This window comes from Phacochoerus africanus, chromosome 9 (genome assembly GCF_016906955.1).
Source record: "Phacochoerus africanus isolate WHEZ1 chromosome 9, ROS_Pafr_v1, whole genome shotgun sequence".
Taxonomy (NCBI): domain Eukaryota; kingdom Metazoa; phylum Chordata; class Mammalia; order Artiodactyla; family Suidae; genus Phacochoerus; species Phacochoerus africanus.
In genome coordinates, this window is record NC_062552.1 from 54891085 (window position 1) to 54916882 (window position 25798).

Here is a 25798-nt window from a genome sequence, read left to right on the forward strand (position 1 = left end):
CGCCAGGTCAGCGAGGGCAGAGGGACAGCGCTGTCCTCCTTGAGGTCTGCGGGGTGGGCATGGGGAAGAGCAGATGCGGAGGTGCCAGGCGGCTCCCTCAGACCTCCACTAGACCCTTGGCTGTGGGCCCATGGCAGTGTCCGAGCACAGGGCAGATGCCCACCAGCGCTGTGGGGCCACTGCGCAGCTGGGCACATGGCCCCTGGGGTCCTGGGACTGTGGGGGACCTAATCTGCGTCTCCCTTCCAGGCTGTCTTGCCCAGCCTCTCCTGCAACTACCTGGGGCCCTCCTGGGATTCACTCCCTTCTCCCTGGGGCTCCTGCTTCCCTTGTGAACGGGGGGGGGGGGCACCCTGCAGCATTTCCTGTGGGAAATCCCGTCTATCTCCTCCATGACTAAGAGGCTGCCTGAGTCAGAGGCGGAGTCCTCAGGGGCTCTCAGCCGCTGTGGGCACCTCCCCAGGTCCTTGTGTCCAGGGTGCCCTCCCAACATGTGCCACTAGGTGGCGGCAGAGCATCTCGGGGGCAGGGCTGGTCTGGCTCAGGGAGTCCACAGGGCCCGGCCAGGGTCACACCACACCACCTTGTTAGCTCTGTGGGATCTGCAGGGGCTCAGGGGTCCAGCCAGTGTCTTCCAAGGGTGTTGAAGCTACCCCGAGACCCAGCAGGATGGGCATGCCCCGGCCCCGAACACACCACCTTTATTCTCTTCTGCAAACCATGCAGGTCCCCTGCTGGCTCCCTGTGTGGGAGCTGCCCTGGCCCCTGGGATAGAAACAAAAGGCCTTGAGACTGTAAGGCCACAGTGGGGGCTTTCCTGCCAGGTGACAAGCTTGGACCACAGAAGGGCCAGGTTCCACACCTGGCTCCCTGGGACTCAGAGCTAAAAGCAGGCTCCTGACACAGGCTCACGGGCTTGCCAGTGCTGCCCAGCAACCCCCTCTGGAGGCACCAGGGACCTCCTGGTTCTAGGAGGGCGGCACTCTCTTCCGAGCCTCACCCCCACCTGTGGCCATGAGCCCCAGCATCCCGGAAGTCTTCCCAGGACTTCTGATGGGACCATGGGGAGAGGCTCCCTCCTCCCTGGTTTACAAAAAAAGGAAACGCAAGACAGGAGACCTGGTGGGAGCCAGGCTGAACAAAGCCATGCAGGCAGGGTGGCCCCCACCCAGCCGGCTTCTGCGTGTAGGGCCCCACCCCAAAACACTGTGCCCATCTGGGCCGGCTGGCCCAGCACCAGCTGAGAGCCTCACTGCCCTCCGAAGCACACCTGCCTTCTGTGCCTCATTGCTGCCCACACTGCTCCCTCCGCTGGGGACATCTCTTCCCTATGTCTGGGGTCACTTCCTCTGAGAAGCCTTTTCTGAGTCTCAGGCCAGGTGGCACGGTCTGCCCAGGACTTGCCTCCTCCCATCAGGACCTGGGTACCCCCTGCACCCCCCCGCCCCCCAAGTGAAGGCGCTAGTGCTGAAGGCGGGCGTGGAGGGGCCCTCACCTGTACAGGAGGTGGCCGCGGTCCCGTGCACTAATCCTGCCCCACAGCCCCTGCTCAAAGGCATCCTTTGCGGCAGCCACTGCCTTGTCCACATCGCTGACCTGGGCCAGGGCCACCTGGCATATGACCTGTGGTGGAGCAGAATGTGAGCCCCCCCAGATAGACCATCCCCCCACCTGCCCTCCAGCCACCTGGGCAGACTCAGAGGGCAAGGGAGGCCAACAGGAGGGCAGGGGATGTGCACAGAGAGAGAGGGGAGGCGGCCTTCCGGCGGGTCTGTGTCTCTACGTCCCAAGGGCCTCTCGTCACTCTCCCACTGACCCCAAACATGGTGACAGACTCAGGCTGCGGCCACAAGGCTGAGGGTCAGCTTAGCATTTTCAATCCAAGAGCAGAGGCCCATACACTTACTGAGTCCATTTTTTAATGGAATGATTTCTATTTTCTTCCATTCTAGCTGGTTAACAGTGTCCTGTCAATTTTCTACTGTACAGAAGAATACAGAACGCTTCACGAATTTGCATGTCATCCTTGTGCAGGGGCCATGCTAATCTTCTCTGTATCATTCCAATTTTAGTCTATGTGCTGCCGAAGTGAGCACCCAGGACTATTTCTTAAGTAAAACAGGCTGGACTGGCCCGATCCCCACATTCCCTGCACACATGCACTGCCGTGCAGGCCCTCCACTGCCTGCTGCCTGGACAGGGGTGGGAAGGCTGAGGCCAGAGCCTCTGTGCTGGTCATCACAGGTAGGCTGTGCCCTCCCTGCCCAAGGCCCCAGTACCAGTTAGCCCCGTCCCCACAGCCTCCCACCCCGGGCTCCCGAAACGGGGTTCTAGATGGTTAAAGGCTCCTGACCTTCCCACCTGAGGGCAGGTGTGTGTCCAAAGACTGTCCATCACTTTTTTACCTTCCCACAAAGGACCGCTTTAAGTCCGTCTTCTGCAGATGCACTGCCATTAGGAGTGAGTGAGGTGTGCGAGTGTGAGGACATTCGTGGGCACTGATGAGGGGGCCTGCACGCGGGTCCTTGCTGAAGTGTGGGGGAGGGCATGGCCTCCTTTCCTCCAGGCTCTTCAGAGTCCTCTGCCTCCCCGTCACACCCCCACTGGAGTTCCCTCATCATAGGAAGGGCAAGGGCCTGACTGTCATGCTTTCTCGCACAGGCAGTGGCCCCGGGCCAGGGCTCAGAGGCAAGACTGGGGGCCGATGGGAGAGGTGGCTGCGGGAACCTGCACTCACGCTTCCATCAGTCGGGTTGATGGTTTCGTAGGTCCTGGCCCCCTCAGCATCCACAAACTCGCCCCCAATGAAGAGCTGGTGGGGCATGTGGAGGGTCAGCTTGTTCACTGCCTTTTCCACCTGGCAAGGAAGGGCCACAGACCTGAGCTTCAGTTGGATTATTCATGAATGGGCCTCAGGGACAGGCACGAGCTCACCAGAGACAAAGGAACACAACACACAACCGAGGGGCCAGGCAGGGCTCAAGGCCTCGTGGCCTCCTGGAGTCTCCCTGCTGATTCAGCACTGCTGCCCAGGAAGCCATGCTGTGGGCAGCCGTGGCGGCTGAGTGATAAAAAGAGCTGGAGGCACAGACTCTGCAGCCAGATCGCCTGGCCGGAGCCTGCTCTGCCACTGACCACAGGCCGGCCTTGGGCTAGCTGCTTGGCCTCCACACACAGGAAGGGCCAGCAGGGGACAGCATATGTGGCCCCAGATATGACCCAGCCCCACTTGCTGCCCCGAGGGCCTGCAGTCCCTGCTGGATGCCAGCCCTCCATCAGCCATTTGTCCAGCCCCAAGGCCAACGTGGGGTCCATCTGGTCATCTGCACTTTCTTCATCAGCCTTTGTTCCAAACTTCCAGCCAAATAAACTACTACAAAGCTAATTCCTATAGGAGCTCGTAGCTGACCGAGACACCCTCAGGGTGATATTTAAAGAAGGTCTTTAAAAAAATAGATTTGCAGGAGTTCCCGTCATGGTGCAGTGGTTAACGAATCCGACTGGGAACCGTGAGGTTGAGGGTTCAATCCCTGGCCTTGCTCAGTGGGTTGAGGATCCAGCCTTGCCGTGAGCTGTGGTGTAGGTTGCAGACACGGCTCGGATCCCTCATTGCTGTGACTCTGGCATAGGCCGGTGGCTACGGCTCTCGTTCGACCCCTAGCCTGGGAACCTCCATATGCCGCGGGAGCAGCTCAAGAAAAGGCAAACAAACAAACAAACAAACAAAAAATAGATTTGCAGTTACTTCCTCCTCACACTTATAATACACAAGTTGAATGGACAGAATCCTTTGTCTTCCTTATTGGAGAAACATTCTCGAGTCCTCTCTTAAAGGGATGCCTAGTTGCCCAGGTGATGGAAGAGCTGAGATGCTGATTGACCAGAGCAGGAAGCCTCTGCCACTGCTGGGCCAGGACACAGGAAGGAGGTGGTGACACCAGAACGAGGGGCCAGGGTCACCCAGGGATGCAGACCAAGTTGGCAGGGCTGGAAACCATGGCAGAACCCCCTCCAGAGGTACGGGCAGGGAGAGAAGCACATGCTAAGAGTCTTTTCTGAACACCCGACTCCAGTCTTGGGACCACACGTTCCTTGGTTGGTCTGCCGACCGCCTGGCATCTCCAGGCTCTCCAGAGTTACCAGGGGAGCCTGGGTCACTAAGGGTAGGCTCCTGGGCTCCTGGCTTCCCCCAGGTGTCACTGTGGATGCACAGATGTGGGGGTCAGAGGGTCTGCTGGCCTGGCCTGCACGGGGGGCCCAGGACTCACATAGTCAATGACACACTCGCTCTCCTTGTCCCCTCGCAGCTTTCTCACTAACAGCTGGATGAAGTCGCCAAAGGTGGTGGCCATGTAAACATCTTCATTCTCCAGCTCCAGGCCATCACACAGCTCCTTCACCTCCTCAACCAGCCTGAGGAAAGAGGATGGAAAAGTGAGACAATGGAAGAGGCTGCGCAGACCGGCACTGTTCCAGCCGCAGAGGCGGCGGTTCGTCTCAACACCCAAAGTGTGAGTGCCTGTTGAGAATTGGGGTAAAAGCCCAGTCCATGGATTCAGGAGGCCCTGGTTGCAAGTTCTGGCTCCACCACTTAACTAATCTGTAACCTTGGGCAAGTGACCAATTCCTCTGAGCCTAATTTCTTTGCCTGTAAAATTGGAATAAGAATGTTTCCTCTATGATTTTCTAAGGAGTAAATGAGACAATCCATCTGTTAATAACTAAAAGATTAATAATCATCATTGAAAAACACTGTTAAAAGAATGAAAAGACAAGCCACGGATTGTGAGGAAATATTTCCAAATCATATATCTGATAAAAGACCTGTCTTCAAATTATGTAAATAAATAACTTTTTTTTTTTTTTGGTCTTTTTGCCATTTCTTGCGCCACTCCCGCGGCATATGGAGGTTCCCAGGCTAGGGGTCCAATTGGAGCTGTTGCCACCGGCCTACGCCAGAGCCACAGCAACGCAGGATCGGAGCCGTGTCTGTGACCTACACCACAGCTCACGGCAAGGCCGGATCCTTAACCCACTGAGCCAGGCCAGGGATCGAACCCGCAACCTCATGGTTCCTAGTTGGATTTGTTAACCACTGAGCCACGACGGGAACTCCTAAATAAATTACTCTTAAAAATCAATACTAAGGACATTTCCCACTGTGGTGCAGCAGGTTAAGGATCCAGTGTTATCTCTGTGGCAACACAAGTTAGATCCCCGGTCCAGCTCAGTGCATTAAAGATCTGGCATTGCCACAGCTATGGGTTTTGATCCCTGGCCCAGGAACTTCCCTATACTGTGGGGATAGCCAAAAAGGAAAAAAGAAATCAATACCAAGAAAACGATCCAAGTAAAAATAAGCAGAAGATTGAACAGAAGCTTCACCCTGACACTTAAGCCAGATAATGACACCACAAGAAAACACACAAGCCAACATCGCTGATGAACACACATGCAAACTTTATACAAATGAGAACTTAAGATCACTGATACCCAGCGAGCAGGACAGCTCATAAGAAGCTGAAGTAGGCAACCTGAACCATGGGGCCTGGCTGTCCATGGGGGCCTGACCAGGGAAGGGCAGAAGAGGAGTCCTGCCTGCCCCTCTTCCCAACACAATTGGCTTTTACGGGGGTATTGGGCTCTGGGCAGTTTTTTTGTTTGTTTGTTTGTTTTTTTTTGCCTTTTCTAGGGCCACACCTGCGGCATATGGAGGTTCCCAGGCTAGGGGTCTAATTGGAGCTGTTGCTGCCAGCTTACGCCACAGCCACAGCAATGCCAGATCCAAGCCGCATCTGTGAACTACACCACAGCTCATGGCAACGTGGGATCCTTAACCCACTGAGCGAGGCCAGGGATGGAACCTACAATCTCATGGTTCCTGGTCGGATTCAATTTCATTGTGCCACGATGGAAACTCCACTCTGGGCAGTTTTAAAGCAGCTGCACATTCTTTTTCTTTTGTTTTTCTGCTGCGCCTGCGGCATATGGAAGTCCCTGGGCTAGGGGTTGAATTGGAGCTGCACCTGCTGGCCTACGCCACAGCCACAGCAATGCCAGATCCTTAACCCACTGAGGGAGGCGGGGGATGGAACCTGTGTCCTCACAGGTACTATGAGCCACAACGGGAACTCCCCAGTCGTGCATTCTTTGATCTTCCTCCCGTGAGGAGTGGGTCTCAGCCCTCACCCCTGCCCTTGAATCTGGGTGGGCTTGTGAACACTGAGACCCACAGGGCAGGGTCCACACCTGCTCACTTGCTGGCCTTGCGCTTGCAGAGCCATGAGCCGTCCAAGATCCAGGGTGGCCACTCTGGGCCCATGATACATGCAGTGAGAAGCCAGCTTGAGGGTGGGATTCCCTGTCCAGCTGCTGCAGCTGCCTCCACTCCATCCCGGCAGGGGGTGGGTGGGGGTGAGGCCTGCACATGTGAGTCCTCTCTGGATCCCTGAGCCACACGGTCCACGAGTGTAACAGAGTTGTTTCCCGCCACTCAGTTTTGGGGTGATTTCGGACCCAGAGGTGCCTGGGGAGGGACCCCCACCCCCAGCCTCACCTCACAACATCCACCGATGCGGCGCCCGACTTGAAGAAATCAGTGGAGTCGTCAACCTCTGGGACGCTGGGCAGAATCCGTTTCCAGGCACCCTGGAAAGTAGGAGAGGGGAGAACATGGCGCCTGGGGGTGGGGGGCGGCTACGGGGGTGGGGGTGTGCACTGCCTGATGCCAGGCTGGGCTGCCATCCACTCCAGGCTTCTCCTCCTGCAGTCCTGGGGAAGGAAGGGCCCAGACTCCTCGGATGCACCTTACTTTGACCCCAGCTTCTCGGGGCCCCTGCACCAGGCCTGGGATGGTAGGAGGCTGGCCCCACCTGGTGTGTTGTCCTGGGTGGGGGTCCCAGCAGGACACTGGGGTGTTGTGCTGCGACACGGGAAGGAGAGCACGGTGGGGTGCTTTGGAGTGTGAGCGGGGCCCACGGATGGGGTTCAGGAGGCCTGGGTCTCATCCTCACTGAGAGACCAGCTGGCTCTATGCCCCGCTGTCCCTGGGCTGGCAGTGGACAGCAGTGGGGCCTGCATGAGAGGTCCGTGGAAGCTGAGTGGGCAGCAGAGACAGGCCATCTGCAGGATCACAGTGAGACAGGTCGAGATGGCTGTTCTCTGGCCCCACACCCAGGCCGGGCTCCAGGATCTGCCTGGCCACTGCCCGAATGGAGAGTGGGCGAGGCCCCACCAGAGACTTCCAGGCCAGCCTCTCCCTGGCCTCTCAGAAAGCTTCCACGGATGTGCCCCTGCCATCCTCACGGTGACCGACCCTGCCCCCACACAGCTGTGCCAACTCCCCAGGCCTCTGCCCAGCTCCCATCCATGGGTGACATTTTTCCTTGAACCCCCAGCTCACGCTTAAATCCTGGGCAGTCTTCCAGGCCATCTGCTACATCACCCCTTCCCCAAACCTTCACTGACCACTGTGCGCCAGCAGGGCTGGGGCCAGTGGTCACCATGGGTGTGTGGGCGTGCTGGCCACCGGCCCTCCTAGGATGTATGGAACCTGGGAGACCACATAGCCTTGTTCAGACCCAGCTGGGGCCCCCAGCAGCTGTCTGAGGCAGGTGGCCTCCCATGCCTCAGCTTCCTCAACTGTGCAAGTGGCTGGGAACAGCCTGGGAGGCCCTGGCACAAGGCAGGCAGAGCGCCTGGGGTGCAGGAGCTGGTGCTGCCCCAGGGCCCTGCACCGCCTCGGCTTCGTGCCTGAGACTCCCAGATGTGCTCCTGAGCAGCTGCTTTTCTCATGACTTTGGGCTCAGCGCTGATGCTTACTGAGGTCCTAACAGGGACTACGAAGCTGTCCTTCCCGGATGTGTCACCTCCTCAGCCTCCCAGTGTCCCCTGAAAACACACAGCCTCCCGCATCCTGAGTGCACTTGGCTGTAAACTCCAGAGGTCGTCTGTCCAGCTGGCCTGTAACCCCAGCGCAGCAGGCACCAGAGCACTCGCTCCAAAAACAGTTTTTAAATGAAATGGCTTTTTTTTTTTTTTTAAATAGATATCCAAAATGCTCAGCTTTCACCTAAGGAAGTGCTCAGTGCTCTCTGGACCGTGGGCCCCTCCCATCCCTCCCTGGACGGGCTCTGCCTCTGCGCTTGTCCTCATCTCTTGGTCCCCTGTGGCCACTGCCAGGCCCTCCGTGGTTCCCTACTCCCAGGGCCTTGGCATTTGCTGTGTTCCACCCAGGTCTCAGCTCAAACCAGCTCTCCTGCCCGGGGTGGCCTTCCCTGACCCTCTGCCTTGGACCCTGGCCTCCAGCCCCCTCCCAGACGCGTCATCTCTGAGCGTGTCTCCCGTGTGAAATGACATTATTCACTGGCCTGGTTGTTCACTGGCTCTCTTCCCCATGAGAGGGACACAGAGCAGGGACACTCGTGTCTGGACGTGTATCTTAAATAAGCACATGCACGACAACAAATGAATGGCTGAAAAGCCATCCAACACCCCCTGCCCAACACAGTGAAACACCACCAAAACCACGCCTTCCCAGGAGAGGGAGGTGGGGGGGGGGAGGGCACAGCTCTGGAAGTGGCCGCTGCCTGGACTCCAGTGGGGACAGACTGAACCTCAGGGAGGAATTGCTGTCCCCTAGGCAAGCTGGCTGGGAGTGCAGGTGGGCCAACCCTGACACCTGTGGTGAATAGGCAGGTCTCTCTCATGGGAAGCCTTTCTGGAAGGTCCCAGTGCACCTGCCCTATTGCAGGGCCATGGGCTTGGCATCTGAGTCCTCAGCAATTGCAGGGGGGCTCCGGTTCACTTGTCTGCTGTTGACAACGCGTCCCCAGAGGAGTCAGACCCAGCTGGCCACATCCCAGGGCCCAGCGGCAGAGGAGGGGGCACATCGAGAAGCCCCAGGACAGGGCAGAGCCAATCCCATGCCTGGGGCAGGCACGTACATCCTCAGAGTGTGTGCAGGGCCATTTGCAAAACACATGTGCAGTGCACAGCCTGCCCAACTGGACAGGAGCCCTCAAGGTGTGTCTTACCCGCACAGCCTCCGCAGTGACCAGCTCCTCCTCTGTCAGCTCCAGGGCGCTGCCGTCCATTCCCCTGAAGAGCTGCGAGGCTGGGATCATCTTGCCATCCTCCAGCTGGATGTTCTTCACCAGCAGCTGCAAAGGAAGGCTGTCCCAGGACCCGTGGCTACCCTTGCGGCGGGCATGCACTCCTCGCCATCCTCACCAGGAGGCAGGCCCCCAGAGCCCAGACTGGCTACAAGGAGGAGACAGGACAGGGGCGGGGCTGCTCAAGGGACTCACTGTGCTCACTGTCCCTGCTATCCACCCCACTGTGGTGGTTTGATGATTTTATAAAGCTGATGAGACAAAAATAGCTCAAGCACCACTTTGAAAGTCAACGGAGAAAACAACCTGTCACCCAACAGCCCAGCTTCCAGAAACCCCATGGGGAAGCTGGCATGGTCATCAGATCCCCCCCTGGGGTGCCAGGGACGTGTCCGTGGGACAAGAGTGGTCCATGGAAACCCTGCACACGCCCAGCAGCACTGGCGTCAGCTTCCCTGAGGACCTGGCCCCACTGCCTTCCAGAGATGCCCTCGAGCTGAAGACAGCCTGGCCCAGTGCAGGTTCCTAAAAGAAGCTTCCATCAAGGGGCTCTGCCAAGGCTGCCTCTGTGGCCTTGCTGAACCTGTAGATATGGGAGTACACAGTCCCAGTCCAGCCCTCCTGGCTGGTGCCTTCATCCTCCAGCTGCTGCAAGTGTGAGTAGTCTGCCCAGCATCCTTCTCCTGACTGCGAGGCCCAGGGGCTACACCGCCCCGCCCCTCACTCTGCCCAGAGGTGGAGACCCCAGCCCAAGCCTGCAGATGCAGTCACAACGCAGAGCCTGCCCTAGGGTCGGTCAAGGCTACATTGCTCCACGACTCGCATCTCTGCTTGGCCTTGACCTCTGCCCTCGCTGCCTTCCTGGCAACTCACATGCACAAGAATGCTTGTCTCAGGTGCCGATTTGGGAACCTGACCCAAGACAGACATTACCTTTCAACTGCAGGTATCAACCACGAATACCTGAAGCGCCAACAGACTGTAACTCGCAGGCAGCCTCACCTGCCGCCGGCCGAGCACAGCACGGTGGGCGCCCAGGGTGAGCTCCCACCAGTCCAGGCCAAGCCGCTCCACATGCACCTGGCCTGAACACATGGCCGCCCAGGGCCCAACACCCACAGTGTTCACTGAAATTCCCCAAAGTGCCCGAAGACCCCACCCATCCTCCTTCTTCCTCATCCCACGTTATCTCGAGGCCCAGACCTGCCAACCACTTCACAGTAGCGAGCCTCAGTGCTCGGGGATCACAGCCACGTGCCAGGCCTCAGAGCCAGAGTGTTAGGGCTCGAATCCCGGCTCTGCCTCGGACTAGCTTGGGTGACCCTGGGCAGGTTACTGAAATCTCTTTGCTTTTGTCTTCTACTCAGTAAAACAGTGATACCATCAATACGCCTTTCACAGGGTGGCTGGGAAAGCTACATTTGTACATCGAATTGTTTTACAACCGAGCCTGGCACGAAGGCGCTCCAGAAATACACTCCCACACAAATCACAGCTGGTACTCTGAGTAGCAGTCACCTTGTGTGAATTGGAGCATGTGATGTGCCCACCATGGCTTCCTGGCACAAAGAAGGAGACTGAGGCCCAGTGGCTGCACCCTGGGCTCCTGGCATTCTGCTGGGCTGAAACCAGGCCCTGGCCAGAGCTCCCTGGAGATGCCCTCTCTGACTGACACCCACCTAAGGTACCCAGCTTGCAGGGGGCCAGTCCTCCAGGGACAGGGAAGTGGCCATCCCAGCAGACGGGGGCAAGTATGGGGTCTCCCCTCTTGAAGCCTGTGGTCTCTTTATGCCCAGTGTTCTCCAGTGCAGCGTGGAGCCTTCCTGGGGGGCCTGAGCCCCGGACAAGACTGCATACATAGCCTTGAGCCTACAGAAGGGACACGGGACCTGCAGCAGCACTGTTACCATTTGGTCATCATTCCCGAAGAGGAGGAGTCCTGCTTTGGTGACCACCCCTGGCCGATGGGCTCCTGGGATGGGCACAGCTTCTCCCTCTGGCACCAGGCCTGCGGTGTTCAGCGTTGAGTTGAAAAATGTCAGTTTCTGTTGAGGGCAGGAAAACCGGAAAGCGGTGGATGAAAGAGGCCCACTGTGAGGGCCAGATGTGGCTGAGTGAGGCTGGGAAGGGATAGGGGTCCCCCTGGGGCAGCCGAGATGCAAGAGCTCCCGCTGGGGCGGGGGTGGGCACACGAAAGACCTGCAGGAAGTGCTGAGGCCTCTGACCCGTGGCATGGTGGAAGGCTCCAGCTTGCCCTGCCTCAGCCCGGGCTCCTTCCCCCCATGGGTAAAGGCAGGTCAGAGCTGGGCCTGGGGTCTCTGAGAGCTGCTAAAATCAAACACAAATGGAAACCTACCTGGAAGAGTCCCTGAGCCGACAGAACCAGTTTAGCGACATGCAAAGCTTAATTTTGCTCATTTTGCAAGACAAGCAAGACTAACTTGACCTCAGTCACTTTCCTGCTTATGCCTCTGGAAATCATAAGCAAAATGTAAACTATTCCTCAAAACTGACAACAGGTAACCACTAGCTGAATGCTCTTCACGTAAGAAAATTCGAATGTTTTCACCAGTCACTGCCTCCTCACGACACAAGCTGCTTCACAGCAACAGAGCTCATTTGGTTTGAAGGCTCCTGGCTCCTGGACAGTCTTTTTGGTGTAAACACAGTACATTTTTACTTAGGACCACACTGGTGGTTCACTGGGTTTATTTGCTTTTTCTATTTCGGAATTTTTGACAGAGACCATGGGCTGGGAGTTGAAATATTTTACAAGCTGCACAATTCAACCTCAGAACTGCTGCTGCGCCTGGAGGCCTGGGGTCCTGAGGGGCTGGCCAAGGGGGTTGGAGGTCTGGGCAATAGCTATTTACCCTTCAGTTCAAAGACATTTTGATAGTGTTTCTGCTGGGGGCACAGGGAGCACGGCCCACCCCCGCCACGCAAGGACACACCTGCCCACAGGCTTCCGTCCAGGCACCTGGCACCTTGTCATTCCCGCGGATCCAGTTATGAATGGCCTCTGCTGGCTGTTCCCAGTTGATCTGTGGGGCAGGATGTGTGTGCTCAGCGCCCTCTCCCTGACCATCCGGGCAACACCTCTGGCCTCCACTTCTGCCCTGATGACCCAGGACAGTGGGTGGAGCCCTGGGAGGGGCTGGGAGGTCTGGCTCTGGGCATGCTCGGACCCCCAGTCTTTGGCAGGTGGCAAACTCCAGGATGGTTTGGGAAAGATACCGTTCTGTTGCCAAGGCGGCCAAGGCCCTACACAAAGTGTCGGCCCACCCCCACCCCCCTACAATGCTCCTCCTCCCCGAGCTTCTCCTGACCTACAGAGCTCACACAGACCACACACCCCTGACCCCTGCCATGGCACCCACAAGCCCAGAGATACAGCCTCGGGCCCACCTAGCACCCGGACCTAGAGGAACTGAATTATCTCCTGGAACTCATCTCAGAGATCACCCAGCACTGTGCTGATCCCCATGCCACCCCCACCCCTGCTCTTCTCCCTGGGGCCCCTGCCTGCCTCCTCCTAAAGAGGGACTGGGAAGAACCCAGGCAGACCCTGTCCCTTGCTATCCAGGTGCCACATGGCCCTGGCTCATGCTCTTTCCTCTGGCTTTAAATGATTAGGACCTGGCGGCCCCCAGAACCAGCTCACAGCACAGGCAGGCTTCAGGTGGGCGGGACTGGCACTCACCCTGGCTGTTTCTTTCTTCTGAATCCCCTCATAGGTGGCTCCTTCCTCAGGCTGCGGGAGTCTGGGGGCTTTGCCTTCGGCAATCAGCCTCACGGCCTGAACCTGAGAAGACCTGGGTGGGTTGGTGTCCCCGGCTTTAGGACCCTCCCCTAAGTCCCAGCCCCTCACTCATCAGACCTGCCTGGCACCACACCTGGTGCGCGACCAGCACCCATGGCATAGGTGCCGCAGGAACAGGTCCAAGTCGACTCCAGTCCCTTGACCACACAAGCTTTTCGAAGATTGTATGAATTAAAGTCTTTTGCCTAAAACCTTCTCTGATTTTTTTTTGTTTGTTTGTTTGGCTGTGCTTGTGGCATGGGGAAGTTCCCCGGCCAAGGCTTGAATCTGAGCCATGGCGGCAGTGATGCCAGACCCTAACCCATGGTGCTATGGTGGTACAGCCTTCCCTGCCTTTTAAGGGGTCTTGAGCTGTGTGATGGGTTTCCAAAGTCCCAAGTTTAGCAGAAAGCAGTTCCTTTGCTACAGCAAAGAAGAAGGTTGTGGAAGGAGGAACAGGGGAAGGTGGGCAGGAAGAGCTGGGCCGCTGTGAGGGAGGGTCAGGGGCCAGGGACACAGAAGCTGAGAAGCCAGGAGAGGTCAGCAGTCTAAAGCAGGACTGCCCAGGGGGGAACTTTCCTTGTCCGCATTGTCCAACTCAGAAACCCCTATCCTGCTGAGTTACTAGGGACCTAAAATGTAGGCAGTGAGACTGGTGAACTCAGTCTTTGTAATTCATTTAAATTAATTTAATAGCCACGCGTGACTAGCGCCCACCCACTGAACAGTGCAGCCCTAAAGGATACTTTTGCTTGTTTTCTGTGAGATGTGCAAGGTGACCCCTTCCTGTCTCTCACGTAAAACCTGAAGGTGCTCACTCTCCTTTAGCGACAGGTGGACCCCAGGCCGCAAAACTGGGAGCAGCAGTCACTGCTGTGCTATGGAGCCAGTCCCTGATGACTCCAGGCTGGCCTCCTGCACTGGACAGCTGAGTGCCCGGAACATCGCTAGGACGCCAGCCGTGCTCCTCCTGGGGCACTCACAGCAGGACCTCACCTCCCCAAGCAGGAAGCACGCGCCAATAAAAGTGCTCCACCATCCCGGCCAGTGATTGGCTCGGGGTCGTCACATGACCTACATTGGCCAATCAGAGTCTCCTCTGAGTTTTCATTTCTAAATTCTAGGGGAGGGAGGGTTTCTCTTCCTTTGGAACCAAGAAGTGTGTATAAACTCTGCGCCGCCACTGGCGACTTCTCCTTTCCTTTAAGGGCAGCCAAGCTGAGGATGAAGCTAATCAGAGAGGAACAGAGAATCTGGGTGAATCCCATGACAGGACAAGCCTCTGGATTCAGCCAGGCTTGATGCCATGGCTGCCTCTAGTCTTCTCTCTTAAATGAGCCCCAAATGTCCACCTTTGGCTAAACCTTGTTGAGCTTTTCTGACAATTGTAAGCAGGAGTCCTGCCTAATCCAATACATTGTGTGACCTAATCCTGCCTCTTTGAAACCCTGAAATGAGAGTTCCCCGTGCAGATCCTGGAATTGAGGGATCATGGTCCTGGCTAGCTCCGAGGTCTCTCCCTGGGAGGGGGCAGGCCTGGAGGCAGACCTTACCATCCCTTTGACGCCTTCTGGGAAGAGGAAGCGGCTGTACAGCGTGTTCACGGTATCATCCGGGAGGACGTCACACTCCTTCTGCAACAGAAGGTCTCCAGTGTCCAGGCCATCATCCGCCCAGAAGATGGTAAACCCCGCTTTCTTGTCGCCATGAATGAGGGTCCTAGGAGCAGAAGAGTGAAACCTGAGTCCAGGAAGAAGGACCATGGCAAAGGAGGCCCTGGAGTCTGCCCCCATCTCCCCAGGGGAGGACTGGTCTCCACTCTGGCAAGAGCAGGAAGAAGGAAAATGGTCTTTACTGATGCCAGCTGTGTGTCAGTTGTGCTAAAAGTCCTAATGCCTCATGTAACTTTATCTCTCCCACTGGTGTAACAGGCATTGCATGTCCCTCTTACAGATAAGGGGTCTGAGGCCTAGAGAAGCAAGGATGCAGGACTGGAGGTCAGGGAGCCAGAGTCCCAGTCAGACCAGTCCGACTACAAACCCACTCTCTTTTGAAGCTCAGGTGTCTCCCTTCCCTGACGGCCTCTGTGAATAGCTCCACCCACCAGACACCACCTCTCTTCATCTCAAACTATGTTGGTGATTCTTTGCTCCAGCTCTGTCTCTTTCCAAGTGGGGTCTGCTGAGAGCACTGGCGGAAGGTGGGGGTTAGAGCAGGCCTCTGGGAACCCCTTAGCCTACTCTGTTCCAAAGACCCCACTGTAGGAGAGGACGCTTCACAGTTCCCTGTGGGAATGAGAATGTATGGCGATGCCTGATTCTGATTCTTGCCCACGGACCACACTGCAATCCATTGCGTGGATGCCATCTGGCAGCTTGCCGCAATGCCTGCTCCTGGGCACCAGAGAAGAGCTCTGGGCTGAGAGGGAGTCTCAGGCAGGTGGGGTGTCTTGGCCCTGTCTCACCAGTTGATGGACGAGGCCCCTCGGTGCCGGGGGAGCAGGCTCGGGTGGTAGATGATGGAGCCATAGCGGGGGGCACTGATGATCTCCATGGGGATGAACTGGCTGCAGAAGGGCAGGACGTTGAGCTCGGCACCCAGGGCCTGGTACTTCGCCACCACGTCGGGCAGAGCCTGCCCCTTTGCCCTCCAGCGGGTGAACTTGAACACTGGCACTCCATCCTGCTCAGCCTTCAGGCCTGCGGGACAGTGGGTGAGAAACCTGCCCCCCTTCCCCAGCAGGGTGCCTCTTGCACCTCCTTTCCAGGCCTGTCCCTCCCAACTTCCCTGCTGCCCAGGGGTGGGACAGTGCCGGCCAAAGGCCCAGGCCCAGGTCCCAGGGACTGCTCTGCCTGGACTGGCCTCTGCTGACCACCAGGGCTTCTGAGTGCCTCTCTCTCCCAGACTCCGGCCTGACCCCTGACTTTTTGCCTTCACTGCTCTGGAGGCCTTGTGTCCATCCCCAGGTTACTTCCTCTCCACTCTCTGCGCTCTCTGGGCTGGGGCTGGGGCCCTCAAAACTGCAATTCTGCCCACCACCATGCTTCATAAGGGCCAACAATAAGGATGCTGGAGGGAGACTGAGAAGCTGGAGGCGGGGTTCCTGTCCTGGGAGCACCACCCACATCACTTCTTCACCCCAGGGCATCTGCTGCATCCGCTTGGGGTTTCCTCTTCATCATTGAACTGTCCCCAATGCTCGCCCCTCCCACTGTGTCTGAGGCCCAGGTCCCAGCAGCAGCGTACCCTTCCTGAAGGTCTGAGTTATAGCCCCAAGCCTCCAAATTTTAGAAGTTACAGCTTCTGGAGTTCCCGTCATGGCTCAGTGGTCAATGAATCCGACTAGGAGCCATGAGGCTGCAGGTTCGATCCCTGGCCTCGCTCAGTGGGTTAAGGATCTGGCGTTGCCGTGAGCTGTGGTGTAGGTCGTAGACACGGCTCGGATCTGGTGTTACTGTGGCTGTGGTGTAGGCCAGCAGCAACAGCTCCAATTAGACCCCTAGTCTGGGAACCTCCATATGCCATGGGTGCAGCTCCAGACAAGACAAAAAGACAAAAAAAAAAAAAAAAAAGGAGTTACAGCTTCTTCCCTCTCTCCCCTCCCCCAGTGCCTCTCAGAGGTGACGGCTCCTCCTTGGTCACGATCATGGCCACAGTCATAGAGCGCTCCCCTGCCAGCCCTCCTCAGCACCTGTCTAGCTCTTCCTGGGACCCCGTTCTCTCATGGCACTCCTGGGTGAAGTGCGGCCCTGACTGGCCCTGACCCATCCCTGCCCCTCTGCCTCTGTGCCCTGTGTTTAGGGGTACTGTGGGAGGGGGCTCCATGTGAGCAGAATGGACTGTGCTCGCAAAAGATGTCCACCTTGTGACTGGGGGGTGCTTCTCAGGACATCTGAGGTCAGGTCAAGGAGAAGCTCCAGCCAGCCTCAGAGCTGGTGTCAGGGGACACGTAGAGGCTGGGGACAGGACTCAGGCTGGATCCCAGGTCATGCTGAGCTCAGATCTAGAACCAAGGCCTGGTTGGCATTGGGACGGTGCCAGAGCTGAGCCAGGGGTCAGCCTGCACTGCTTGTCTGGGAGAGTCGCTGTTCCCAATGCACCAGCGCCCCTCACCCCCGCAAGGCCCCCTCCCTAACCTGGCCCCACATTCTGAATCCATGGGGCCTGAGGGTGTCCCAGAGAGTCTGTTCATCGAGCTGGGGCCCTGCTTCCTGGAGGAGGAAAGGAATAGCTATATGTCAGAAATACAGATTCCTAGGCTCTCCAAGCAGAAACTCCAGGGGAGGGGGTGGTGCAGGGGCCCCAGACTCTGCTCACAGGCCTTCCCTGTGGTGGGGTGTAGGGCATTCACGTCTCGGGATGCTGACCTGTGGTGACTCCACTTGGCAGTCCTTTCAGAGCCTGGATGCTGGGGTCAGGGGGCCCTGGAGCTGGTCAGACTGCGGGGCCCAGGGAGCAGGCTGGGCTTCTCCAGGATACAAACCCCATCCCACGCTCCACTTTGTTCCAGAAAAGCCCCTCAGCCAGTTGGCACCTGAGCAGGATGCAGGGTGGACCGCCTGCAGCTGCTTCCAGCCAGGGAAGCCCATGACCCCACAAAAGACCCCACAGGCTCTGCTTCCAGGACAGCCACTCACCCAGGGGGTCCACCTTCCCATCCTGGTCTGGCACTGTGAACACGCCCACGACCTTGTGACCCTCCTCCTTCAGGTGGTTATAAACTTCCTGGCCAAACAGGCTCTGTCCAATCACTGCAATCTTCATGGCTGCAGGGGCAGGTCGGCAGGATCTGGGGAGGGATAAGCCTGCAGCGTCAGCCAGGTCTTGTGCCCCGGGGCAGCTCCCAGCACCTCACCAACCCCAACCCCTGGGCCAGGCTCTGGGCTCCCTGGGCGGCGGCCACTGCAGGGAGACGGCCGTGTGAGGGACAGAGAGGCAGTCCTGCCTGGATGGTGGGACTCTGGATGCCAGTGGCGAGTCGCATAGCTACTGTGGATGCTCTGTGACCCCTCCCACATGGTGCGGAGCCGGTGTAGGGCCGTCTGAGGGGGTTTGAAGGTTTCTGTGACCAGGCCTGGGGCCTCAGTCAAGTCAGATCAGCCTTGCTTTCCTCCTTTGTTGGTGAGAAAGATCCTGTTCAGAGGCTTTCAGCCTCAGGCCAGGCTTTCCCTGAGTGGGAAAAAGCGTGGGCCTGGCTGCAGGGCCTGCCTGCCTCGGCGTGTGAAGAAGGGTGCTCCTTGGACGGCCAAGGATGCAGGGTGGGGTGGGGCCCTGACCTGGCCCAGAAGGACGGTGTACGGGAAACACCCAGCTAGATCGAAGTTTGGTCCTTCAGTCCCTATGCTCAGACCTGTAGAACCCAGTACCCACTGGAGATATTTCTTGAAAGTATCCATTTACAAAAATATACCTACTGTGCTGAAAATTTAATTGAAGCAATACATGCTTCGGGCATGCAGAGAAGTGTCCAAATCATAAGGACAGAGCTCAATGAATGTTCACACACTGAACACACCCTATGACCAGCGCTGAGTTGAAGCTGTACTCCAGGAGGATGGGTCGATCCGTTTTCACAGAGTGACTGTGTGACATTCTGAGGATTGTTTCCCTGCAGCACTGGCCCTGTAACTGGGCCGTGTCCATTCTCACTGCTGCATAGTGTTTCACTGTGAGCATAAATAAAAATGCTCCTTTGTCCAGTCTGCTGTGGACGGATATATTTCCAGTTTGAGGCTGTTCCCATGAGAGACACGATAAAGATTCTGGCACAGGGTACTCGCCAAGTCCAGGCTCACACTTCTGTTGGGTGAGTACCTAGGAGTGGAATCCTTGGGTAGCATGTGTGAAAATGTTGAGCTTTGACAGGCTCTGCTGGTTCCAAAGTGGCAGTCGGGTTTCCACATGCTCTGCATCGTGGCCTCCTGTTTCCTGTCCTGCTGGTGGGAGCTAGAGCGCTGGCCCCCTGGGTTTGTGGGCAGGTCCACAATGAGGAAGGGGTGCATGTTTCTCTATACTCATAGGCCACTTAGAGATCTTTCTATTTTGTCCACTGGTGGTCTTTTCCTTATTGACGTGCAGGAGGTTTTTGTTTGCCTGGTTTTGTTTTATTATTTTTATTTTTATTTTTTGTCTTTTTTTGCTATTTCTTTGGGCCGCTCCCACGGCATATAGAGGTTCCCAGGCTAGGGGTGGAATCCGAGCTGTAGCCACCGGCCTACGCCAGAGCCACAGCAACGTGGGATCCGAGCCACGTCTGCAACCTACACCACAGCTCACGGCAACGCCGGATCGTTAACCCACTGAGCAAGGGCAGGGACCGAACCCGCAACCTCATGGTTCCTAGTCGGATTCGTTAACCACTGCGCCACGATGGGAACTCCTGTTTTATTATTTTTAAAAAATAATCTAGACTATGAATCCTTTGTCAGATATAATATGAAAAACATCTCCCAGTTGTGTGGCTGGCCTTTTCACTCTATAGTGTCTTTCGGTGAACACACGTTCTTAATATAGGGCGCTGTATCAAAATTTCCCTTTATACTGAGTGGGTTTTGTATTCTGTGTAAGAAATCTTTGCCTAGGAGTTCCCGTGGTGGTGCAGTGGTTAATGAATCTGACTAGGAAGCATGAGGTTACGGGTTTGATCCCTGGTCTTGCCGTGGGCTGTGGATGTAGGTCGCAGACATGGCTTAGATCTGGTGTTGCTGTGGCTCTGGTGTAGGTCGGTGGCTACAGCTCCGATTCAACCCCTAGCCTGGGAACCATCACATGCCGCGGAGAGCGGCCCTAGAAAAGACAAAAAAAAAAAAAAAAAAAAAAAGAAAAGAAAGAAATCTTTGCCTACTCCACGTTCAGAGAGATGTTCTCTTCGCCTTCTGAAATCTTTATTGTGTGACAAAGGAGCAAAGATAATCTTTTCAACAAATGATGCTGGAACAACTGGAGGTCCACATACCAAAGATGAATCTAGACGCAGACCTTAAACCCTTCATAAAAATTAACTCAAAATGCATCACAGACATAACTGTAAAATGCAAAAGTATAAGACTCCTAAAAGGTAACACAGGAGAAAACCTAGATGACTTTGAGTAACTTTTTAGATACAACACCAAAGGCACAATTCACAAGAGAAAGAAAGAAGCTAGATGGTGTCAAGATTCAAAACTTCGGCCAAAGTTACTGTCAAGCGAAAGAGAATGTGGTTGTGTGTGTGTGGTGTATACATGTGTGGTATCTATGTGTGTGGTGTGTGTACATGTGTGTGAGGTATGTGTGGGGTATCTGTATGTGCGTGTGGTGTGTGTGTGTGTGTATGCGCATGTGTACTTGCTCAGTAAAAGCCTGGAAGGAGCCACACAGAAATGGTAAAAGTCACCAGGTAGGTTTTTGGGGTTCGGAAGTCTTTTGATGACTATAATTATCTTTTTCTTACCAGAATGTTAGGGTTTTTTTTTTGTCTTTTTTTTGCTATTTCTTTGGGCCGCTCCCACAGCATATGGAGGTTCCCAGTCTAGGGGTCGAATCAGAGCTGTAGCCACTGGCCTACGCCAGAGCCACAGCAACACAGGATCTGAGCCGCGTCTGCAACCTACACCACAGCTCACGGCAACGCCGGATCGTTAACCCACTGAGCAAGGGCAGGGACCGAACCCGCAACCTCATGGTTCCTAGTCTTGGATTCGTTAACCACTGCGCCACGACGGGAACTTCTTCTTCTTCTTCTTTTTTTTTTTTTTTTTTTTTTAATATTGGGTGTATATTACTTGTGGAAAAATAAAGCGGACAAAAAAAGATCTGTTTGGAAGCAGGGAGGCAAGGGCAGGGAAGTCACCTGCGAAGCACCTGGGTGGGGACAGCCCACCTAGAGTTTGGCACCAGGAAAATCAGGTGCCACAGGGGAGGGTCGAGGAGGGACAAAACACAGAGTGTGCCTCATCAGGCAGCTGCCCAGTCCCTGCCTCCTGCCTGAGCAGGCACCCTTGCTGCCCAGGGCGCTGTGGGGCTGCATGGCATCTGAGGTCCGTTGTGCCACCCAGGCCCCCTGCCCCAGTGCCCAGCTACCAGCCCCTGGTGGCTGGTGGAGCTGCTGCTCAGGGCAGTGGCTGAGCGGGGCCCATGGGGGATGCAGCCCTAGGAGGGGCAGGGGCTCTGCTGAGCTGGCCATCCAGCCACAAGTCTTCTGTCCTCAGTTGCCCTTTGCTTGGGCACTGGGAGTGGGCACATCTGTCCCTCCCACAGTCCCTGGAGTCACGCTTATCCATGGTCTTTTCCATGGTCTTGGGCACAGGGGACAGGCCACTGTGCAGCTGCCTAGACCACCTGAGCCTCTAGACTCAGGTTCAACTGTGTGGAATCGCCCTCATCTCAGCCTCCATCTCCTTCTCCAAAAGGGACTGTTCCCAAGGCCATCCTGAAGGTTAATGCCAGCTCCAGACAGCCTCCTCTGCCTGAGGTAGTGTGCAGTCTCATGTCACACTGGAGCAATCTTGTCAGGTAAGGGGCTATTATTTATCACCCCTCCCAATCTTAGGAACTAAGATTCAGAGCCTAAGGAACTTGCACGATTTCATGGAGAAACAGGGGAGGGGGAAGAAGACAGTGGGAGTAAACATAATTCTGTCTCCTATACCTGGGGGAATCCCTGCCTCCCTCAGGCAGGTGGCAGGTGAGGGGTCTGCACAGGTGACCCCGAGGGCCGAATCCCAGTAGCCTGAGTAGTGCAACCCCCAAAACAGGTGGCCGGGCTGTGGCTCTGCATCCTGCTCTCAGAGCCAGGATCACGCCAGGGGGCTGGAGCGCTCCAATCACAAGAGGTCCTCGTGCCCGGCCCCCAGATTTGGCCAATCAGGGGGGACCACTCCCAGTCCCAGAATGGGGTGAGGGCCTTAGTGGGCTAGTGGACGGTGCAGGGGGATAGGCTGTCCCTCCACCAAGGACCATCTAATCACCTTCCCCTTGTCCCTTTCCCTCTCGGAGCCTGTTTTCTCTTCTGAAATCGGGGCTGAAAAGCCCCCGGCTCCGGGAGGCGCCTCCCAACCCCCGCCCACTAGCACGGCGCTGTCCTCCCCCCCCCCCCCCCCCGCCCCGTCAGCCCCGCATCTTGGTCCTGCAGCCAGAGGACGCCCCAGGCTGGAGCCTTGGCTGCCCCAAAGGGAACCCCGACTCTAGTCCCCGCGGCCAGATTCCCCCGCCCCCAGAAGCCCCTGGAGCCAGGGCAGCCTCCTTCCCCGGGACACCGGGGGCTTGGGGACTCACCACGCACCGGAGAAGGAGCACAGGCGTCACTGGCCAGAGCGGACTTCTGAGTCTGGGTCGGGCAGGGGACCTCGCTGACATAGGCAGGCCTGGGAGGCAGGGAGGCGGGGCCGCCCCTGCTAGTCCTGGAGCAATGGCCAAGGCCGGAGCCCGGGAGGGGAGGGGCGCTGGGCGGGTGGGGGTAGTCAAGCTGGGTCCTGGTGGGGAGGGCATGGGCTACAACCCTTTCCAGTATTCACAGGGCTTTGCAAAGGCCCTGGGGTTGTGAGTACCTGCAAGGCTGACTCAGAAGAGGCAACTCACCAGGAAGGTAATTTTATACCCCATTTCAAGTTGGGAACTTTCCCTGTTTGCTCCCCTTCTTCCTCAAGAGAAGCCCCCCCCCTCCCCGCCCAGGACTGTACTCCTACCTAAGTCACTTCTTTTATTTTATTTTATTTTTTTTGTCTTTTTGCTTTTTCTAGGGCCACTTCCCATGGCATATGGAGGTTCCCAGGCTTGGGGGCCAGTCGGAGCTGTAGCCACTGGCCTATAACAAACAGCCACAGCAACGCCAGATCTGAGCCACGTCTGCAACCTATACCACAGCTCAAGGCAACAATGGATCCTTAACCCACTGAGCAAGGCCAGCGATGGAACCTGCAACCTCATGGTTCCTACTTGGATTCGTTAACCACTGCGCCATTATGGGAACTAAGTCACTTCTTAAAGGCAGCTTTCCTAAACCACATGCCAGCTAGGACAGAGCCCTTCATCACATGGCTAAAGAGGGGCGTTTCATGGTCCTTCGAACCCTCTCAACCACAGTTTGATCACTGCTTCTGGGATGATCTGGTTGACATATTTCCCCACTGGAACAGGAAAGCAAGAACTGTCTTAGTCCATGGGAATTCCCCAGTATCCAGTGCAGTGCCTTGGGTTCAATAAAAATTGTGGAATAAATGGCTGAATGTGAGGTGCCTGTGGTGGGAAATTCGTGGAGAACTCTGAAGCTGGAGGAGAGAAGGCTGAGAGGTGACACTGAAAGGATAATTTGGAGATCAGACAGCCCAAGCAGGTGTTAGGAAATCAGAGAAGAACCCATAGTCTTAAGGCAGTGTACAGAGAAGAGGGAAGTTTAAATCCAGCAGCACTGCCACCTGCAGTGACATGGAAGCAGAAAATGTGCAGGGAACTGGGCCATCTGACTTGTGTTGAAGGCACCTCCTGGCTTCTTCTTGCTGCTTATACTATAAGGTGAGAAGAGAGATAAGCCACAGGAGGACTGTTAAATAAAAAGGAAACAGAACTTGCTGGTTTTGAAATTTCCTTGCTTCTCCAAATCATAGTAGTAGTAATAATAATAATAATAATAATAATAATAATAATAATAATAATGTATTGGGGAAATAAAATAAATAAATAAAAAGAAATTTCCTTGCTTCTCCAGATGTCAAATGATGCTAAAATTAACACAGCTCCCAGGCAAAGACTTTACGCAGGGCCATCCCAGGAAAAGAGTGTGTAAGGATGAAGCCCAGAGTGTGGCTCTGGATCCTTTGTTCAGTTCTCAAAAAGGCCAGAGGTGGCACCTCAGACTATTCAGTTCAACAGTGGGACTTCCAAAAAGCTTAAAGTTGTCATTTAGCTGAAGCCCAAGGTAGAGGAGGGCGTATATCAAACAGGTGACTGGGTTTGCCAGTTTTGTTGTTGTTGTTGTTTTGTCTTTTTGGCTTTTCTAGGCCCGCACCTGAGGCATATGGAGATTCCCAGGCTAGGGGTCTAATTGGAGCTGTAGTCGCCAACCTATACCATAGCCACAGCAACGCCGGATCCGAGCCGCGTCTACGACCTACACCACAGCTCACGGCAACGCCAGATCCTTAGCCCACTGAGCGAGGCCAGGGATCGAACCCGCAACCTCATGGTTCCTAGTCAGATTCGTTTCCACGGTGCCACAATGGAAAATCCTTACCGGTTGTTGAAAGGACTGAAACTCAGTAAGATTCAGAGAAGAAACACAGGGTTTTTCAAAGAGTTATTATACGGCAAAAGCTTGGACTGAAAGGATCAGAGATAGTGCAAAATGAAGAGACCTCTGGAACTGCCCCCCATATTCTTCTGACAAGAAGCAGCCTCGGAAACCACAGGTGCACACATGGGGGTATGTCATGGAAACAAAAGGAGAATGAAGTTCAAGGTGGAACCAAGGGCATGGAGTCACTTTCAGACCAGAATCAGACTGAGTTCTAACTAAGGAGCTTCCCAGCGGATTTCAGGATGGTGTGGCTGAGTGACATCCGTGTGCCCTCCGCCCTGTCCCCTCTGAAGATCTGCAGTGGTCATGCTGTGTCTGTTCCACTGTTGGGTGTGGGCAGTTGGCAGGGGCGGGGGTACAACTCGCCCCTCAAATTCACAGGTCATCACACTGAGAGTGCATATCCTCAAGCACCCTCCCCCACTTCAGGCTCAGACGCAAGACTCTGGACGCTGAGCCACAGCGGGTGGGATTTTCGAGTGCGCATGTACTGCATGGGAGAGGATGGGAGTAATTTGGGGGGTCTTGTGGACTGCGGTGGTTTAAAGATCTTTAAGGACACACCCCCTTCAGGAGAGGAGGGCTCCTTGAGTCCTCGGGTGTGAGCTAGACTCTATGGCTTGCTTCTCACACGTGCAGCATGGTGGAGGTGACGGTGTGTGACTTCAAGACCAGATGGAGAAATGGGGCCTGAGGTCAGAGGGTGGCAGAAGCCAGCTCTCCCATCTCCTAGAACCACATGACGCTCTGAATGAGCCTCACCGCGCCCACCTCTGTCAGCTCGGTCCGCTTCACCCTGTGTGCCCCAGCCTGGCTTAGACTCGCGATGGGCTCCTGCAGTCTGGCTCTCCTCCCTTGCGAAGTCCCACACGCATAGCACAGATCACACCTGGATATAATTTTCCATATGCTTGTCTGTCTCTTTCCACAATGGCGAGACTGCTGAGGCTGAGGTGTCAGCTGTCACCCCAGAGCCCCCAAGGGGGACCTGCCTCAGAAGTGGCCCTGTGGGTGAGTATGGATGGAGGGTGCACCCAGCAAGAGAGCCTCAGCCAGGCTTCCTGTGAGCCCCTTGGCGGCTGGGAGGATGGTGTTGTGGGTGAGGGGCAACCCAGGGGCAGCTTGGGAGTGTGTCTGCTCAAGCCACATGCATGGGTGGCCAGCTGGAATCTCTTCCTGTTGTGTAAGGATGACTCAGCTGACCTCCGGGTTTCAGCAGCTGGGTGCTGGGTGGATGCTGCAAAGGAAACATTAACCTGGCCGGGCCTGTGGACTTCGGGAAGTCAAAGAGCAGTGGTGTGACCAGAACTGCCTTTCCAGCTCGGGCCATTGCTCCCTTTGCCTGAGTTCTCTGCTCAGGTGCTCCCCACCTTGTGAATTACTCTTGGTGTCACCTGATGTCCGGCTCCCAGTGGGAATGGAGAGTTCAGGATGGGTTTCCTTGAAATTCCACTTGAAATGGGCAAGTGTGATTTTATATAGTGTCTTAGTTCGAGCTGGTGACACGCACCACAGACTGGGTGGCTTATCACAAGTGACGTTATCTCTCATAGTCCTGGAGTCTGGAGGCCTGGGTGCCACTGTGGTTGAGAGAGGCTCTGCCAGGTCCCA

General features: G+C 56.0%; 1 protein-coding gene and 1 non-coding gene across 5 annotated transcripts in view; both read right to left on the reverse strand.

Annotated features, from left to right (window-relative positions):
* ALDH1L1 (aldehyde dehydrogenase 1 family member L1) overlaps positions 1–25798 on the reverse strand; it is a 96504-nt gene that overhangs the window by 24298 nt on the left and 46408 nt on the right. The window contains exons 1-12 of one of the 4 annotated variants that reach the window (XM_047796235.1): positions 22178–22315; positions 17553–17704; positions 15380–15614; positions 14469–14634; positions 12817–12918; positions 12068–12157; positions 11021–11158; positions 9036–9161; positions 6557–6648; positions 4269–4413; positions 2738–2857; positions 1496–1623 (exon numbers count right to left, since the gene is read on the reverse strand). In XM_047796235.1, coding sequence (XP_047652191.1) covers positions 1496–1623; positions 2738–2857; positions 4269–4413; positions 6557–6648; positions 9036–9161; positions 11021–11158; positions 12068–12157; positions 12817–12918; positions 14469–14634; positions 15380–15614; positions 17553–17704; positions 22178–22251 — 1568 coding nt within the window. In that variant the 5' untranslated portion in view covers positions 22252–22315. Of the gene's footprint in view, positions 1–1495; positions 1624–2737; positions 2858–4268; positions 4414–6556; positions 6649–9035; positions 9162–11020; positions 11159–12067; positions 12158–12816; positions 12919–14468; positions 14635–15379; positions 15615–17552; positions 17705–22170; positions 22316–25798 lie in introns of those variants that run through there. The other 3 variants (XM_047796236.1, XM_047796237.1, XM_047796238.1) reach the window with 3 other exon arrangements.
* LOC125137073 (U6 spliceosomal RNA) lies at positions 1990–2096 on the reverse strand. Its single transcript, XR_007137379.1, has one exon. It is a non-coding gene; the product is annotated as a U6 spliceosomal RNA (small nuclear RNA).